Source organism: Nyctereutes procyonoides, unplaced genomic scaffold (assembly GCF_905146905.1).
Source record: "Nyctereutes procyonoides isolate TBG_1078 unplaced genomic scaffold, NYPRO_anot_genome, whole genome shotgun sequence".
Taxonomy (NCBI): domain Eukaryota; kingdom Metazoa; phylum Chordata; class Mammalia; order Carnivora; family Canidae; genus Nyctereutes; species Nyctereutes procyonoides.
The window spans coordinates 33,173,168-33,190,029 of record NW_026575134.1 but is presented as its reverse complement, the minus strand read 5'-3'; the positions used below and the strand labels follow the sequence as shown (position 1 = coordinate 33,190,029).

The following is a 16,862-nucleotide window of genomic DNA, read 5'->3' as shown; positions in this document are numbered from 1 at the left end:
GCTGTTGCCATTCTAAGCAACGGCTACTCCCTTCTTTCAGGTGCTCAGACCATAAACCTTGGTGTCATATTGATTCCTCTCTCACATCTCACACATCCAAGCTGTTGACACAACCCATTGGCTCTCACTTCAAAATACCCCCCTAACCTCCCCACTGACACCCAATCCAGGCCGCCATCCTCCCTCGCCTGGATTTCCTGCAAAAGCCTCCCAGTGGCCACGCTGCTTCCATTCTGTACTTGATGCTGCGGTCCCTTTCCCACACAGCAGAGGGGGTGACCTCATGAAAATACAAATCAGATCATGTCATCTCTGTAAGTCCCTCCAGTGGCTCCCAGCAGACTCTCAGCTAAAAGTCGGAGCACCACACAACGGCCTACAAGGCCCTACCTGGGTGATCACCCCTCTCCGCGCTCTCCAACCGCAGTTCCCCCACGCTCGTCCCACCCCAGCCAGGCTGGCTTCCTGGCATCCACCAGGCACTTGCTGTTTCTCCTGCCCGGATCGGTCTGCTCCAGTCTGGCTGTCCTCACTGTGATGCTTCCAGCAGGTCTCACTCTTCCTCGTTCTGCACTAGGACTACACCCTCCCACCCCACCCCCCAGGCCCCTCAGGTTCATTTGCTCAATCACCAAACCTGCAATAGTGCCCAGTATGCACGCAGTAAGTCGTAACTAAATATGTGTTGGATGAACAAGTGGATGTACCCCAATCTCAACTCTTGGTCACTAGATGGGTGGGGTTCACTGTGATGCCTTTTCAGAGGCAGCTCTCCCCTGGAGCGCACTCACCTGCTACTGAATTGGGTCCCAGCGTAATTCTGGCCTGCCCGGCTCGTCCCGGGAGGATTACATCCAGAAGAACAGCTGCGAGCAACTTGCTTCCAAAGTGTGTGCTCGTGTACAACTTGATCTACCCGGCTGCTGAGAGGTGTTAAAGAAGCAGCACCAGGCCCCTGGTTTCCACAGAAGCAACTTTTTCTGGCTGTATGTGCTGCCGTCTTCAGGACATTTTATTCATGTTCGACTTGGGGGTTTTGTCCAGTGGATGGGCTGGTGGGGAAGAGGGATGGTAGGCTGCCCCATTCACAGAGCCTCTCAAGGTGACCTTCCCAAACCCCCAAACCACAAACTCTGTGGTTGTGGGGTAACCTGGGGTTCAGAACCCCGTACACCTTGGACTGCCGAGCTCCACATCTTACTGCTTGGAGTTCCTGGCGGCCTGTCATCCCCACTTACTCTTTCCCTCCTCTTTGAAAAACCGGCCCTGCCAACTGCAACAAACAGCATTTAAAAATATCTTGCTGGATTATACAGCCCTGCTTTCTAAATTCCTCACAATGCCTGTCTCTGTCCCACATAGTATAAAGACGGGTGTAGTGTATTTAATTTTTTTTTTCCTAGCTGCTCCCCTACTATAAATACCCAAGTCTGGGTGGGCGGGCTTCAAACACGGCTGCATGAGGTCACCTCGGAGCCGATCTCAGCACAGTGCTGGCCTGCCAGGGTCTGGACACAGCTGTTGAGCACTGAAGTGCTGGGTCGGCCAGAAGGAGACAGAACTTATCCTTCTGATATGGCGGGGGGGGGGGGGGGGGGGGGAGATCTCTAATACAGTAATTGCAGTTAATCCCAATATGGAAAAAGATGGTTGTTTAGTCCTGCTACCCAGCCAGGTCTTCAGAGAGCACGTCCAGCTCCATCCTGGGCTGTTTCTTTCCCAAGGATACGAATCACAGGGCCTGACCTTAGGAAAATGATTTCACAGTGTCCTTGTGGGGTCTAGAAACATTATCAGAAACAGAAGGGCCCATGGAGAATGTAGCCTGACCTCTTCACACCACAGATAAAGCAACAGGAGAGCCAAGAAGACAGTGATTCACTCCAGGTCATGGAGGGGCCGCACTCCAACACAGAATCTTCTGGATCCAAACCCTCTGTTCTCCGAACTGGACGGTCCTAGACGCTTGTACATGCGATACTTGCTCGGTGCATGAGCTTCAGCTTGTGTTTTTTAACAGCTCTCCTCACAGAAAATGCCAATTTTCATATTTTAAAAGACACAGGCTAAAAAAAATTTTTTTTTAAAATTTTTAACAAAAGCTTGGCCTCAGTTTTAGGGATGGTTTCCATGCACTGAAAGGCTTGTTTTGCCCTCTCTGGGGTCCAATTTAATCCCTCCCTGCCCTAATGTTGTCTACCTGGTGCTTCCAAGTTGAGTTTCCCTATTTAATTTTTCCATCATGGACCTGAACCCACCCCCACCCTCCTCAACTCATTTCTGGAAAAAAATGGACTCCAAATCATTAACCGCAAATGACTGTGTGTGTGTATATATATATTTCATTCGTGATCTTTTTCAAGTGATAATAATCCTCCACTGGGGTCAGGAAAAGGACTAACAGTGGAGTTATTAGCTAGGCCATTAATGACCTATCACATTTTATTATTGTCACTGGAGTTCAGCTGGACTCCAGGGAGTCCAATCCAGATGGTGGATCGGGTGGTTCCACAAGATCAGACATTTAACAAGACTGAAATCTTTAGCAACGCTCTGGAAACACCTTCCCCGAGAATTGGCAAGTGACTGAACCTCTCTGAGAACCGACCCACTGCTAGTTTCCAAAATGATCAACTCTAAACTAGAAATTTAACCTAGCAAGTCAGACTCATAAATGAAGAAAGTTCTGGAACCCTATTATCTTATCCTGTGTTATGGGCCCTCTCCACCTCCAGGGTTTAGACTCCTGCTTTGGCAAGAGTTAATCCAACGGCCACATGGGCCAAGCCCATCAGCCCTGACCTCCGTTTGGTACCGGGATTGCTTTGGCCTGAAATGATCTGTTCAGGGCCCTGGGAAGAAAGGCTGAGTCCGAAGCCAAGTCAAATGGGAGAAGCGGAGCGGAGTGAAGCCTTGTTCTCCACGCCCTCTCAACCCAAGTCTGCTCAGTGAGTCGTCTCTGGTTCCTTGTGCTGCTGGGACAACGGATGGGGCATCGCTGAGGCCAAGCTTTCAATCAGCTGGAGGGGTAATGGGAGGTCTGGGGCTGTGGTTAGGATGCACTGGGGAGCAGACACACTCGATTTCTGAATTATAAAAATGAGTATTGGAAAGCACTCTTCCTGCACGCTGGCAGGCTTCTGAACATCTGGATGAAAGATGTGGGAAAGTTGTCCTTTTCACTGTGTTATCTGCTCTGCTCTCCCTGTTATACGCCTGAACCTTCTGGCCAAACAGGGTTGCCTGCCGTTCTCTTGGGTTCCAGGTCTTTGTGCACATCGTTCTCCCTGTCTGGAAGCCTGCGTGCTCCCCGCACTGCCTCGCCGTCCCTGTCACGGCTCGGCCTGCCCAAATCCCACTGGCCCCAATGCCACATCCTCTAGGAAGGAGCCCTGTGTCCCTGCCAGGCAGCCAGGCCTCCTCTCTCTCCCCACTTGGTGCTCTCAAGTCACCAAAAGCCCCCAGGTCCCCATCTGTAGGGGAGACATTGCATCCACATCGCAGGAGGGCTTGGGAGTGGGAAGCTCCCAAGTGGGACAGCACCCAGGAGCCACGCAGGGCTAGCGGCCCACGGCAGGTGGAGGCCGTCCTCGCGGGCCAAGGGCAGCGACCCCAGACCTCCTTGTGGGGTTCCGCATGTGCGCTCTGCTTTCCCTGCTGGATTCTCCGCTCCCTGACGGGCAGCATCAGCGCCTGTCCTCCTCCGATCTGTCCGCCTCGCCCGTAGCTGGCTCTCGGGAAGCAGCCGGGTCCCGGGCTTCCTCGGGCTGTGCTCCTTAAGCTGCTCCTCCCGGTTTGGCGTGCGGCTCCAAACGTGCCGCCAAAGCTGCAAAACCATTTAGGCCTCTTCTAAAACAAGCAAGAAGACCACAAAGTATGTTTACGTGACAGGCCAGCAAAACACAAAACACCTGCTGTCCTGTGGCTCGGGACTTGGCAGCCGCGACACGCGCGGCCCAGCCTCCACAGCAGAAGTGCTCCCCGGGGCCCGAGCTGTGGGCTGGCACCGCTGCGGTCATCTGTGCACGGGCTCAGGCAGCGGGCTAGCGGCCAGCCGGCTTCACCCGGGGGGACGGTCGAGCCACATGACCGAGCAGGCCGCCAGGGTGCTTTCTCACGATTCCACAACTTCCTTCTACCTGTTAGTCACCAAGGAAAGCCTTGTGATGAACGCTCGTCACCCTGCGATCTGGGTCACGGTCCTCCCCTGTGCTACAGCCTCCCACCACGACAAAAGAAAATAAGACCAGCATGTTCGACACGAGTCTGCAAAACTACAGCGATAATTAGAATTAATATTTGATGTGCCAGGCAGAGTACAAAGTTCCTTGCAGAGGCTTTTATTAAATCCTCATACTCATCCTGTGAGTCGGGTGCTCTTTCCAGTCCTATTACAGAGCAGCATTTATCAATCAGCGGTGATTTCGCACCCCTCCCCACCCCACGGGACACCTGGCAAGTTCTGGAGACGTTTTTGATTGTCACAGCCGGCAGCACGGGGCATGGGGGATGCTACTGGTATCTAGTGGGTAGAGGCACCTCCCGGCACCCACAACTGCCCCCCCAACAGAAACCATCCGGTCCCAAATGTCAACAGTGGCGAGGGTTGAGAGATGCTGTTCTAGAGAAAGAGACTAACGCACAGAAGCTAACCCGCCCAGGGTCGCACAGCTCCCAAGCGAGGGTGCCGCCGAGGTCACCTGGCCTGGAGCACCGACCACACACCGGGTGACCACCCCACACAGGGAAGCCAGGCCCTCATTTTACAGAAGATCGACGGAAACTTGGAGCGAGTTACTTGAGGCAAAGCAACCTGGGGCCCAACTCAGACTCCAAAACCAATGCACTTGGGTGCTTGCTAAGGGGCCGTGTCTCTCCCCGGGCTCCCAGCACCCAGCCTTCGCCCTGTGGAGGCGGCGCCCTAGCAGAGCCTGAGATGGTGAAGGCTTTTCTGCCGACTTCAGAGCCAGTGCGCTGAGCTCCCAGAGGGCAGTGGCCTAAACACAGGCCCCTCGGGGTACTTTTCCTACTGTGCTTCCTCCTTCCCTGAACTGACTCACTCCCTGTAAGAGTTGGCCAGTGGAGGCCGCAGCTTTTCCACTCAGCTGGGCTCACTGATCACCAAGCAGCTGACACTTGTAAGGCCCTCCCCGGGCAGGCGAGCCCCTGCCCCCCCCCCCCCAGGAGCAGCAGTCGAGGCTCCTTCAGACGGACAGCACCAGCCGGCCAGGGCATTTAAGCAAAGTAACACAGACTCCTGTGGAGGAAGAGCCGTACCTGGGTTTTTTTTTTTTTTTTTAAAGATTTTATTTACTTATTCATGAGAGATAGAGAGGCAGAGACACAAACAGAGGGAGAAGCAGGCTCCCTGGGGGAGCCTCAGGCTGGACTCGATCCCGAGACCATGCCCTAAGCTGAAGACAGATGCTCAGCCACTGAGCCACCCAGGTGCCCTTACTTCTGTGGGTCTTCACCAGAGAAACACAGGCCTAAAAGGCTTGAGCACTACGGGGCTTGGTCCTGGCACAGCTGTGACCTCACTGTCAATTCCGGGAAAGGGCATCCTATTTAATGGATTTTGATGGGTCCCCTTACTGGGTCATGGGTGAAAAACTGTTTAAGGTGCTGCACAAAGTGTCGAAGTGTGGAAACAGGCCAAAGCGTCCACCCACCGTCCTGCCTGGCAGGGGCCGGATTCGGACAACCTGAGGATTATGAGCGGGGTGGGTGTCCCTGGCTTGTCTTGGAACTTAGGTGGCACTCGTGGATCCCAGGAGCCTCTCGGCAGTCAACTGCCTTGGTTCCTTCTCAGGTTGGAGGCAGGGGGGTGGAACCTCCTCTGAGCTAGAGTCATCAACCAAGATCGCCCTCTGGGGTAGCTGTGGGCAAGGGGCGGGTGGTGGTGCTGTTCTTAGGGGAACGGCTGCCTCCGTCTCTCAACTCAGCCCTCCTGTAGACTCATTTGCTGCCCAGCAGACTTTTGCTGTGACTAAGTCACACTTCGAGTACTGCACCCTGAAGGAACCCCCTATTTACCTTTGAAACCCCTCCATTTACATCCATGAATCACAGCTGGCCTCGGGAACTCTGCGAGAAACGAGGGTATCAAAGGCTGAATGATGTGCCTAAGACTTGGAAACCCCCACAACGCTGCCTCTGTTCATCAAGAACTTGGAGTTCCCTGCCTCAGTATAAAAGGGGGAAGGTTCTTTCGTGGTGTCAAACCAACCTTCTGGAGCTAAACACTCGTGTGGTGGAATCACTTATTCGCCTGACAAGTACTATGCACCAGACACTGGGTGAGGCACGAGGGGGGTAACAACGAGCTCACAGTTGGGTGGGAGACACAGACCCAAAAGCAGGAAATGCTATGGAGCAAATGCTCTGGGTGCTGCGGGAACATCGCAGAGGCGGGGGTGGGGGGGTGAAGGAGTCAGGTAAAGCCTTCTGGAAAAAGCAGAACAACCCCACCTTGTTCCTCTAACTACTTGGGGCTGGGGTTGCATTTTTCAGGCATGCAAGGGGGTGAGAAAAATAAGTTTTCATTTCCAAAGCTTGCTTTGTTTCAGTATTACCAGCTCCCTTGGCTTCAATAAAATAGCCCAAGAGAAGCTGCCCTCCCCCCTCAGACTACCCAGGTGTGGAAACTGATTACGTAGCAACCAGCGGCTCAATTAACCCTTGCCCCGTCGTTGATGACGTCAGGGAAACCTCCTGATGGTCTCCTTGCTAACTGCGTCCTACAGCTGGGAGAACAGCTCGTCTCCGCTGTAGATGCAGCCCTTTTATTTCTTGGCTGTGAATGAGACTGTTGGCACTTGCTTCAGATGACAGAAAACTGAATAATTCAGAAAAGTCCTCAGCCACTATGTTTTGCTAGAGTCTTCGATGGCAGTGGTATTGCTACACTGTCACTGGTTTATAAGCTTCATGAGAGGAGGACCCTCCCCTACTCATCCACAGCACTTTTAGCAGTGACGGGCACAGGGTGAGTGCTCAGTAAATATTTGTTGAATGAACTGCTATCATTTACTATCGGCTAAGGTCTTTAAATCTATGATCTCACCCAATCCTCATGCCAACCTTATGAGTTATGTGCTGTCATTAACACCCATTTTCCAGATGACAATGGCTAAGAAATATGCCCCAGGTCACTCATCTGAACAGCAGAGGTGAGCTCCAAACCTTCACTGGGACTTTGTACCCCTCACCGCTGTGATCCAGCTACCCTTGCGCACTTCCTGGTTACTGCTTTGAAGTAAGAATATTCTCAGCAGAAGCCTATCACCTCACACACAGTCCTGGGAATTGAAGAGGATTTTCTCAAATGCTTTGAACCCTCATGAAAGCTTCGTAAGACAAAGACAGCCAAGAAGAAACCCAGGGGTGAGTCTCAGTTATCAAACTTCTACACAGAGATAGGAAAGAGTGGGCAGGGAGGAAGCGGGCAGTGAATGAGGGAAGTTTCTATTTTCTGCCAAGTCCGTGCTTATAAATACTATCCTCTTAAAGTGGTTTCTCCAGCTCCCATAAGGAAGCCGCGGAAGTATCATCACTTAATGACACTGCCCTGGGAACACGGACATCAATACCAAATGAGCAAGTGATCTATAGCTCCTGTTGCTCTATGAAGCTGAGATCATGTTGTATAAACACTGCACAACTTTTATCATCCATCTTGGGCTGAGCAAAACCATATTTGCCCAGCACTCTGAGTAATGGCCAGGAATGGATGGATTAGAGCCCTTGAATTCCCGGTTGGAAGACATTAAAAGTTTAAGAGCCCATATAGCTGAGTCAAATGCATGTGCCCATGCTGTATAATTAGCAGGCACAACAGCAATAAAGATATAATTGAAAGGGAAGACCAGCAGGACGAGAACATGAACCGGCACCCTCCTCCCGGGTGTAGCCATTTCTCCCTTGGTCTTCAGCTGTGTAAACGGTCACCTGGCCGGCCATGGGGCTTCAGTGTGACAAAGGGTTTGGATCTCCCATTCCTCCCCTGAGCAATTTCTGCTTCCCTCTGAGGTCAGCTTTCAGGCATAAGTAATTCATTGCTCCTCTACTAAACATTCATTTTAGCTCATCTAAACAGACTTCATAAATCAGCCCAGTTATTGTTTACTGAGGCCACCCCCAGGATCTCATGTATAAAAAATGAGCATCCGTATTACTAAGTGGAAGCCAATGGTCACCTGGCCTGCAAGAGACTTCCCAGGAGACCAGGGGATGCACAGAGGGAGACTCTTGCTCCCAACATCCAGGGAGCTTTGCTCTCAAGTCATGTGGAGTCCTGCTGTCTTGACTACCAAGGCTTGAGAAGGATTGTTTGGAGTGGGGGAGGAAGGTCGGTTATGGGGTCAAAACCTCATCCTGTAAAGAAAATCCCAAGGAGTGATGACCCTAGCCAAGAAATGGCACTTTGGGATAAGCCCTTCAGTGGAAGACACCTGTGTTCTAGCAATTTCTGGCTACTCTATCTACATTTTCAGGGGACCCTGGAGAGGCAGCTGTTCCTCCTAGCTTCAATTTGCAGTTGGAAAAACTGAGAAGTTCCTCAACCTGCTGGGCACCAGCTGTGCACGAAGGGCATTTTTGGTTAGGTCTGGCACCTACTGTTCCATTTTTGTTCTAGTCTGGTTTGCAGGCTTGGGGCGTCAGTCTTTTCTCCTAGGGGGTTTACTTCTTTGAGCTCAGTCTGGGCCTCCCCCTCAGCCCAAAGTACAGGACTCTCCCCGGGCTAGGACAGTGGGTGGAAACCCCCATGTCCCCCACTTCCTCTCCTGGAGCTCATGTTCCCGGTGTTGATACCACAAACCCAGGACGCAAAGCACAATTATCAGCTGTGACATCATCAACACAGACTCCGGGCTGACCTCAACTCTGATCTAAGAGGAGGAAAATTAAAAGGCAAACGCTCTTCCATGCCAGGCATCTCCTCTGGTGGTGCCAGAATTAAAACCAAAACCAAGGAAGGGCTAAGCAAAAGCCATGCTGCTACATACAGACTATCTTCAAAATGAGGCCTGAGATGTCAGCTGCCATCCCTGGAAACTCTGCTAATAAAAACGAAGCTGTTTTCCTCCCCCTCTGATGGCTAAAAGCTTGAACTCTGGAGCCTACCTCGCCTCAAATTCCAGCTTTGTCACTAAGTATCTGTGTAATTTTGGGTAAATTGCTTAACTGGTGTGTACCTTGGTTTCCCCAGCAGTATAACGAGAATAAGACTATAGGGTACCTACCTTATTGGGTTGCTGGGATTTCCTGGGTTAACACACAAAATGCTAAGAACAGCAATGACATACTGTTAAGTGCTCACTTAAAATTTTAGCTACTTGATGTCAAACCACATTTACATTTGACTCCCCTTTCAGTACCCACCTGGCCTCGTCCCCGGACTACTTGCTTGCCACTGAAGGCTGTTCCCAAAATGGCCTTCCAATCAGATTGCAAGGATGTCTGGCCATAGTACCATTCTAAGTAATTTATGGTTTGCTGACTTCTGAAATTGGAGTCTGGTAGGCAGTTTGCTGTTAAACGTATGTCACACCCTAACCTTACCAGGGAGAAGGTCAAGTGCTTCCCTTCTACCCTTTGCACTGAAGCCCCGTCCTCCTTCAGAGAAATGCAACTAAGTACTCAGTGCAGTTCCTTTCTCAGAATGCACATCATGCAGTTTCCTATCCCCCACACCTCTTCCCCACTCGCCAGTTTACTGGGTCATCTTTTCTTTCAGGAAAGCCCATAAGATTGTGCATTTAATACAACACACGGGGCTTTAATCAATTGCTCACTTGACTGGTGACAGCTTAAGAAGTTCAGGCCCCTGGGAGCCCGTATGTGGTTCTCTTTCTGGAAAGGGGATTCAGGAGTCACCAGCTTCCACTGGCCTGAGCACAGGCAGTTAAGAACCCACCAGAACTTCTCCGCCTTCCAGGAGAAGGCCTGAAGTGTACATCCTTCAACCCAGCAAAGCCCAAGGCAGCTGCACCTGATCCTGGCTTTCCTGTCCCCTTCTTCCCATCCTACTGCCTGGATGGACCCTCTGGCTGCTGCTATTGGGCTGGAGAGATCTAGGGTCAGAGCCACGGTCGATCTGCTCCGCTGTTGGGGAAAGACCATGCGAGACACGCAGCCCAGCAAGGCAAAGAGCGGCAGGGCAGTCAGCTTCCCGGCAGGAGGGGTTCAGGAATGGCTTGGTCAAGAGGCTCAACCAGGGAAGAGCACCCAGGCAGTGACAAGGCCAGGAGGAACAGGATGCCGTACATCAACCTCAGCTTTATCCTCCAAAAGCCAGTCGCCAGAAGAACTATCTCAGGCCAGAACCATGTCATGGACTCCACCCTGAGAACAAACGTCTTCTCTCTCCCGGGTCCTGGCACACCCCCCAGCTTCGTTCGCCCTAGGAAACGCGCCCGGTGGGGCAGCCCAGGGAGGGATGTCCCTCTCCCGACCGTCCACCGCCGAGGCCCGCGCGCTTACCGTTGGCGTTCTTGCCGCAGATGAGATGTTCGTAGGGCTGCAGGACGCCCCAGAGCTCGGCGTCGTTGTTGATGACCATCTCCAGGGCCTCGGCGGACACCTCCCCGGGCCCTCCCCCTCCCCCTCCCCCGTCGGGGCTCTGGCTGGCCAGCACCCGGGCCCGGATCTCCTCCACCAGGTTCTCCATGCAGGCGGTGAGCGAGATGGCCGCGTACTCGTGGATGCGCACGGAGATGCGGGTGTCCACCATCCAACGGAAGAAGCGGCCCACGGAGAAGGTGAGGCCGCAGCGCGCCGACTTGCCGCGGCGCAGCCCGTCGCCCGCGCTCATGCTGTACAGGGACAGCGCCTTGACGGCCGCCAGAGCGCAGCTCTCGGCCAGCGCCCAGCTGTGCACCAGGCGCACGGCGCTCTGCACCTCGAAGCGGGTGCACTTGGCGTGCAGCACGCTCAGGCGCTGCGCCTCGCGGGCCACGCGGATGAGCGCCCTGCGGAGCAGCCCGGCCAGGCGCCGCGCAGCCTCGGCGGAGAAGGGCGGCAGCCGCCGGCCGCCCGCGCCCTTGCGCAGCACCCGGGCCACGTCTCCCTCGGTCCAGGGGAACTCCTCCAGCTCGGGGAGGCGCGGGCAGCGCGCGAAGAGGTCGGCCACCTCGGGGTCCTCGGGCAGCACCGTGTTCACCGTGTCCCAGCTGTTGTGGCGGCTGTTCATGGAGCCGGAGTAGCACCACCAGGCCGCCCCGCGGTGCTGCTGCGCCGAGGAGGTGAGCGCCTGCGAGTTGGACTTGGACGACGACAGGCTGAGGGAGCGGCACGAGTCCCCGGCCCCATACCCGGAGTCCAGGGTCAAGTCCTCCAGCGTCTTCAGGGTGGAGCTGTACGTCCCGGCCATGGGGAGCCCGCCGGCCGCGGCCTCGCCGAGCGAGGGGCGCTCACGACTCCATGCTCCCCTCCGCAGCGGGCAGGAACGGGCTCTAGGCTCTCCGGGGCGCCCTCCTTCCCCTCGGCGGCCACATGGCGCGCCCGCGGGCCGCGGGAAGGTGCGCGAGCCTCGGGGCGGCCGGGGCCCCCGCGCAGCTGTCAGCGCAACGGCCCCCGCCGCGCCCGCTCGGCCCCGCGGCGCGTCCACTTCAGCCTCCCGCCAGCGGAGCGTCGGTCCTGCGCGGGGAAGGAATCCCGAGAGAACAGGGCGGCGGCGGCGGCGGCGGTGGCGGCGGTGGCGGCGGCGGCGGGGGGGGGGGGGGAGGAGGAGGAGGAGGAGGAGGAGGAGGAGGAGGCGGCGGCGGCGCGCGAGTCCGGGACCAGCCGGCGAGAAAGCGCTCTGCAAACTTCTGCTCGGCGCCGGCCGCCCGCGCCGCTGGGTACCCCGGCCGCCGCCGGCATGCAAATGACCCGGGGAGGCCCACCAATCACCGGCCGCGACGGGCAGAGGCTGCACCAATCAGCTCCCCGGGGGGCGGTCACTATGCAGATTTCGCGGGGCTGCGGGGGGAACCCCGCGGCGGAGGAGGCGGGGCTGGAGGCCGCGGGTCGCGGGAGCGGCGGGGATGGAGGGGATGGAGGGGATGGAGGGGGCGGGGCCCGCGGGCCTGCGAGCCACCGGGCGCCCCGGGAGGCGGCAGCCGAGACCCGGAGCGGAGGGGTCGGGCCTTAGGCGCGGGAGCTGACGGTTTAAAGAGAAATGGAAAGGAGAGGCCAGTGCGCGCTGCCCCCGCCCGCCGCGCAGCCCCCTATCGAGCCCTCTGCAGCCGAGCCCCACCGAGGCTGGCTCGGCGCTGTGGGCCCGGGGGTGGGCGTGGGCGTGGGCAGCACAGCCGACTCGGGGCGCGGGTGCACGAGCCAGGCACCCCACCTCTCGCCCGGACTTTCTGGCAGGCCTCTCCCGTTTCCCGAGATGAAACTCCACTTGTGTTTAGCGGGGCGGGGGGAGGAGAGACGCCTTTCTTGCTTCTCGCGAAACGGTCTGGTTTTCCTTACGTTGCCGTCCAGGTTCCTGATGACTGGGAGGGCCCCAGGTCTGTGGTCCCCTCCCTCCGCGCCACGGGAAACTAAGGCAGTTTTCTGGACGTGACTCCGGGGGAGAGGGTCCTCACTTGCATCCGAGGCTCACAAGCGTCGGTGGCCTCCCCGTTACAAGGGTACAGAGCTGCTGGCTGTCAGGTGGCTCCTTGGGGTGCGAGGGTGCGAGGGTGCGAGTGTCCCAGAGTGTGTGCACGTGAGAAATGGGCCCTGGCACTGGCCGGGCTCGAACCCCCGGCTGCGCCACCTCCTGACGGTGGCGTCCCCAGTCCCGGGGTGGGATGGGTGCTGACCTCCGAGCAGCGCCGTTGTACGTCAGCCTGGGTCCGGGCCTGTGTCCAGGAGCGGTCGGTGGGAGCGGGTGCACGCCCGGTCCTCTCCGTCCCGCGGCCGTCCTGCAGCCAGGAGCACACACGGGCTCGACCGCGCCTGCGCCCCTCGGGGGCAACCGCCAAGTCCAGGAGCGGAGTGTGCACGCGTCGCCCCAGGTCAGCCCCCCGCGCTCCCGAATGGCTCCTTTGTGCAGCTCCAACCTCCGGCCGCGAGTTGGGTACGAACTAGAAATGTCTGGTTTGACTCTCTCCTTCGGAAATTAATGGCCCCTTTGCCTGTGCAACTCCTTTTTCTCCTTAGCGCTCTGGCCTCATTTTTCCTTTCTTCGGGTCTGTCTTTATGCAATATCGCCGCCTCATGGTCAGAGGTGGGAACGGGGTCGAGGATGGAAGTGACCCGAAAGACGCAAAGTCCGCAGAGATCAAGTTCACAGAGGACACAGGATGGGACTACCTCTGCCAGAACTGAAGAGGTCAAAAGTGGGCATTGAGGTTCAACGTGTCAAAAATTCGAAAAACAAATCCGATGCAATTTAAAACGTAGTCGGGGAAATATAATTTTAGAGCAAATGTTGCCCTCTAATGGACGTTTGGAGGAAAGAAGTGGCCCACAGGGCCGAGGACTGGCTGGCTGGCTGGCTGGGTTTCTTCTTTTTGTTGTGCGCACCCTTAAGAAGCAGAGAAAATGTCTCAACTGGATATTTACAACAGGGAAAAGTCATCTGGGAATGAGCTAATGCCATTTATCTTATATTTAAATGACTTGATGACATAAAAGTGTAAAGATAAACATGCATACAGCCCAATTTCAGAGTCTTGTGGATATTAAACTACTCTGCAAAGATTTGTTCCATGAAATTCAGCCATGGAAAATACTACTGGAAAACTATTGAGTTTCATTAATAACTAAATTCCAAGGAGAGGAAAAAGATGGCTGGGAACCTATACGTTAAAAAAAGCACTTAAGGCATATCAACTAGTTAGTCATAATGTGTGGAATTTATTGGGATTTGTTTTTTTTTTTTTTTTAGAATCAATAAACATTTGACATTATGAAACAATTGTAAATCAGGAACATCGCCCAGATCTTTGCTATTATGAAATTATTGTGTTTTTTTTAATGTGGTAATGGTAGTGTGGTATGTTTATTAAACATTACTGTTTTTTAGATATACATAGTGAAATGTGTGTTGTAATTTTTTTCATTAAAAAAAAGGAAGGAAATTATTTTGGGAAGATCTGGTGGAGGGGACTAGAAAGTTATGAAAGATGGCTAAGATTGTAGATCTCTTGTCTTTCATACGTTCACCAAAGTCTTCTATTGCCATCTTGAGGACAGGACATACAAAGTATACTCGGAGCGTGTCTCTGTGTTTTGTGTGATGGAGGGAGAAAGAAATGGAGGAAGAGAGAAAGAGGACAAGATACATTGGGCTATGTTAGAAATTAACCAACTGATTGATTTTCAGTTAATCATTTAGGAAGTTGGCAGGCAGGGTGAAAAACTTTAGATCAAGAAAGAAAAGACATGGCTTCTTATACATATGTTCACACGTGTGTGTGTTTAAGGCAATCTGCTGGTAATGTGCTTAATGTTAGGAATGCAAGTTATATTAGAAGAAGAGGAAATATCATCCCAACCCAAATCTGGCCCAAGCATCATTTTTGGAGAAAAACAACTGTCACATATCTGGACACATTAAAAAGAACATGATGAAACCATGGCAAATATTGGGAGAATTCCCAGTGGAGTAATTAAAAATCTGGAATTGCCCATGCAAAAATTACATAAGGGAAGAAACTTGAAATAAAGTTTAGAAACTTTACACCTTGGCTGATGTCTCATATTTTGTTATACAATTTTTTACAAAATCAAAATCAATCTGGAGATGGGGGCGGGGGGGGGGGATAAAATACCCTGGAATTTATCTTGAAAGTGAAGACGCTGAAACTATTTAAGTACAGATAGAACTCTTATATGAGAAAGATAGATTATGTCCTTGAGAGTGGCCAAGTTTCAAATTAGTTTGTGGATCATTTTCGGTAAATTCTCTCAATAATAGTTACTGAATGCCTACTGGGTTACGACTGTGCTAGACATGAGAGGTGCACTAGACAAGGTTCTGGCCATTAAACAAAACAGCAACAACAAAATGAAAACACATGCCCAATATGGAGAGAGACAGGCACGTGAGACTATTTTGCAAAATATACTTTGCAGAGCTGCTCAAAAACCACTGACCAAGGGCCACCGCCAGCTCTTTGACTCACCACACAGGTTGATTCACCTAGAGGAAAAATTGTACAAATATGAAGGGAGAAAATACTCGGTGGAATGCAAGGAGAGCTGAAAAAGGTGCCAGTGGTTGTACAAGCGTGCCATAGACAGTGGAGAAGTTTTGTAGCGGAAAATCAAGCAGAACCCTCAGTTGCTAGAAAAAGGAACCAATGGTGTGGAAAATGTGAGATAATCCTTCCATTCCATGCAATCCTTGTTAGCCCATTCCTGACACAGGAATTGTTTCTCTCTCTCTCTCTCTCTCTCTCTCTCTCTCTCTCTCTTTTCTGGACCTCATGACTAAAGAGATATACAGATCATTTGAAACAAAGAGCCCCCAGGATGACCAAGGGAAAAAGAAATACACTTCTGCAAGGCACATTCTGCAGAATGGTGTCATGGGTTTGGTCTGTGAAACAAGGATCAGTAGTTAAGTCTGAAAAATTCTGCATTCTGTTTCTCCCTGTAGTATATTCATGACGGACAGTATTTTATTTAAGGCTCTTTCATGTTTCCTTTAACCCAGTATATATCAGGCTTAACTGGGCAGAGAACTCCTCCTGCCCTGGGGCTACTGCAAAGTAATTGGGACTTTTTGTTTAGTTCGAAGCAGAAAAGACAGTGAGCATGCTTTGAGTCTGCTCAGGCAGTGGAGGTAAAGCAGGAAGAGATCCAGATAAATCCCAGAATAGAGAAAGGTTCCCCATCTAACCCCTGCGTAAAGCTGGAGTTTGGCAATCTGCTAGACAGATGTGATTCCAAAGGTAGACGTAAACCTAGAGCATTGGTCCACGGGGGAAAAGGAGGTGGTGTGGGTTCAGGGACTGGCACAAGTCACAAGGTTCACAAAGGGAACAAGGCTGGAGGCTGGTGTCTCTCCAAGGGGGAACTCTGCTTATTAGGCAGTTGGTATCCCAGGTTTGTTAGCTGCTATTAACAAAACCATCCGCCCCTGGAGATTAAGGGTAAGATTTTTAGGGGATGGTCTGGGGCTCCAAACTACACACATCTGGATGTTTTGGTTATCAATTAACTGGTTAACGCTGGTTATCAATTCACTGCAGTTGTGCTGCTTTCCTGTCCTGATATAGAGACCATCTAGAGTGAAACGCGATATTCAACTCTGCGATGTTTGCTAGACATTCATCGATAAGATCCATCTGGCATTCTTTCTACAAATCTGAACTCCCAGCCCCTCTTTTCTTGATGGTCTTGATTTAGTAAGCCTGGAGTGTGATCCAAGTGAAAGTATTTTCTACAAGCATTCCCAGATGATTCTTACCAAGACCTTTCTTGAAGGTCCTGATTCAGTGAGCCTGGGGTGTGATCCAGGTAAAAGTATTTTCAACAAGTATTCCCAGAATGCTAAGGCATTTGTCTCTTAAGCCTCAAAAATCCCTGAGGGCTGGTATAAAAATGCTTATTCTTGAGCCATACCTGCCGAGTTTTTCATTCAATAGGCCAGGAGCCTATGAGGCTTCATTTTTAGTGGATGGGTGATTGGAATGCGTGGAGTCCAGAAAACTTGCTCTTCAGCGAGTACAGAGGTTTCCAGCAGGTGGTGCTCTTGTTCATTTTGCTAAACATTTGTTCATTTAAAAATTAAATTCATTACTCAGGAGTTGGATCTTTAACAAAGTTTTAAATTTCCTACGCGGATAGATCTGGGACCAAATAGCTATTCCTGTTTATAAATCCCACTGCATGATTGGGAGATGTCTCTGTCTTCCCTGAAGCAAGGATGCCCGTGG

General features: G+C 52.7%; 1 protein-coding gene across 2 annotated transcripts in view; it reads right to left on the bottom strand.

The window, feature by feature from the left end:
• ABTB2 (ankyrin repeat and BTB domain containing 2) overlaps nucleotides 1–11,710 on the bottom strand; it is a 166,562-nt gene extending 154,852 nt beyond the window's left edge. For both annotated transcript variants that reach the window (XM_055300869.1, XM_055300871.1), the window contains exon 1: nucleotides 10,486–11,710. In XM_055300869.1, coding sequence (XP_055156844.1) covers nucleotides 10,486–11,374 — 889 coding nt within the window. In that variant the 5' untranslated portion in view covers nucleotides 11,375–11,710. The remainder of the gene's footprint in view (nucleotides 1–10,485) is intronic.
• Nucleotides 11,711–16,862: the final 5,152 nt, after the last annotated feature.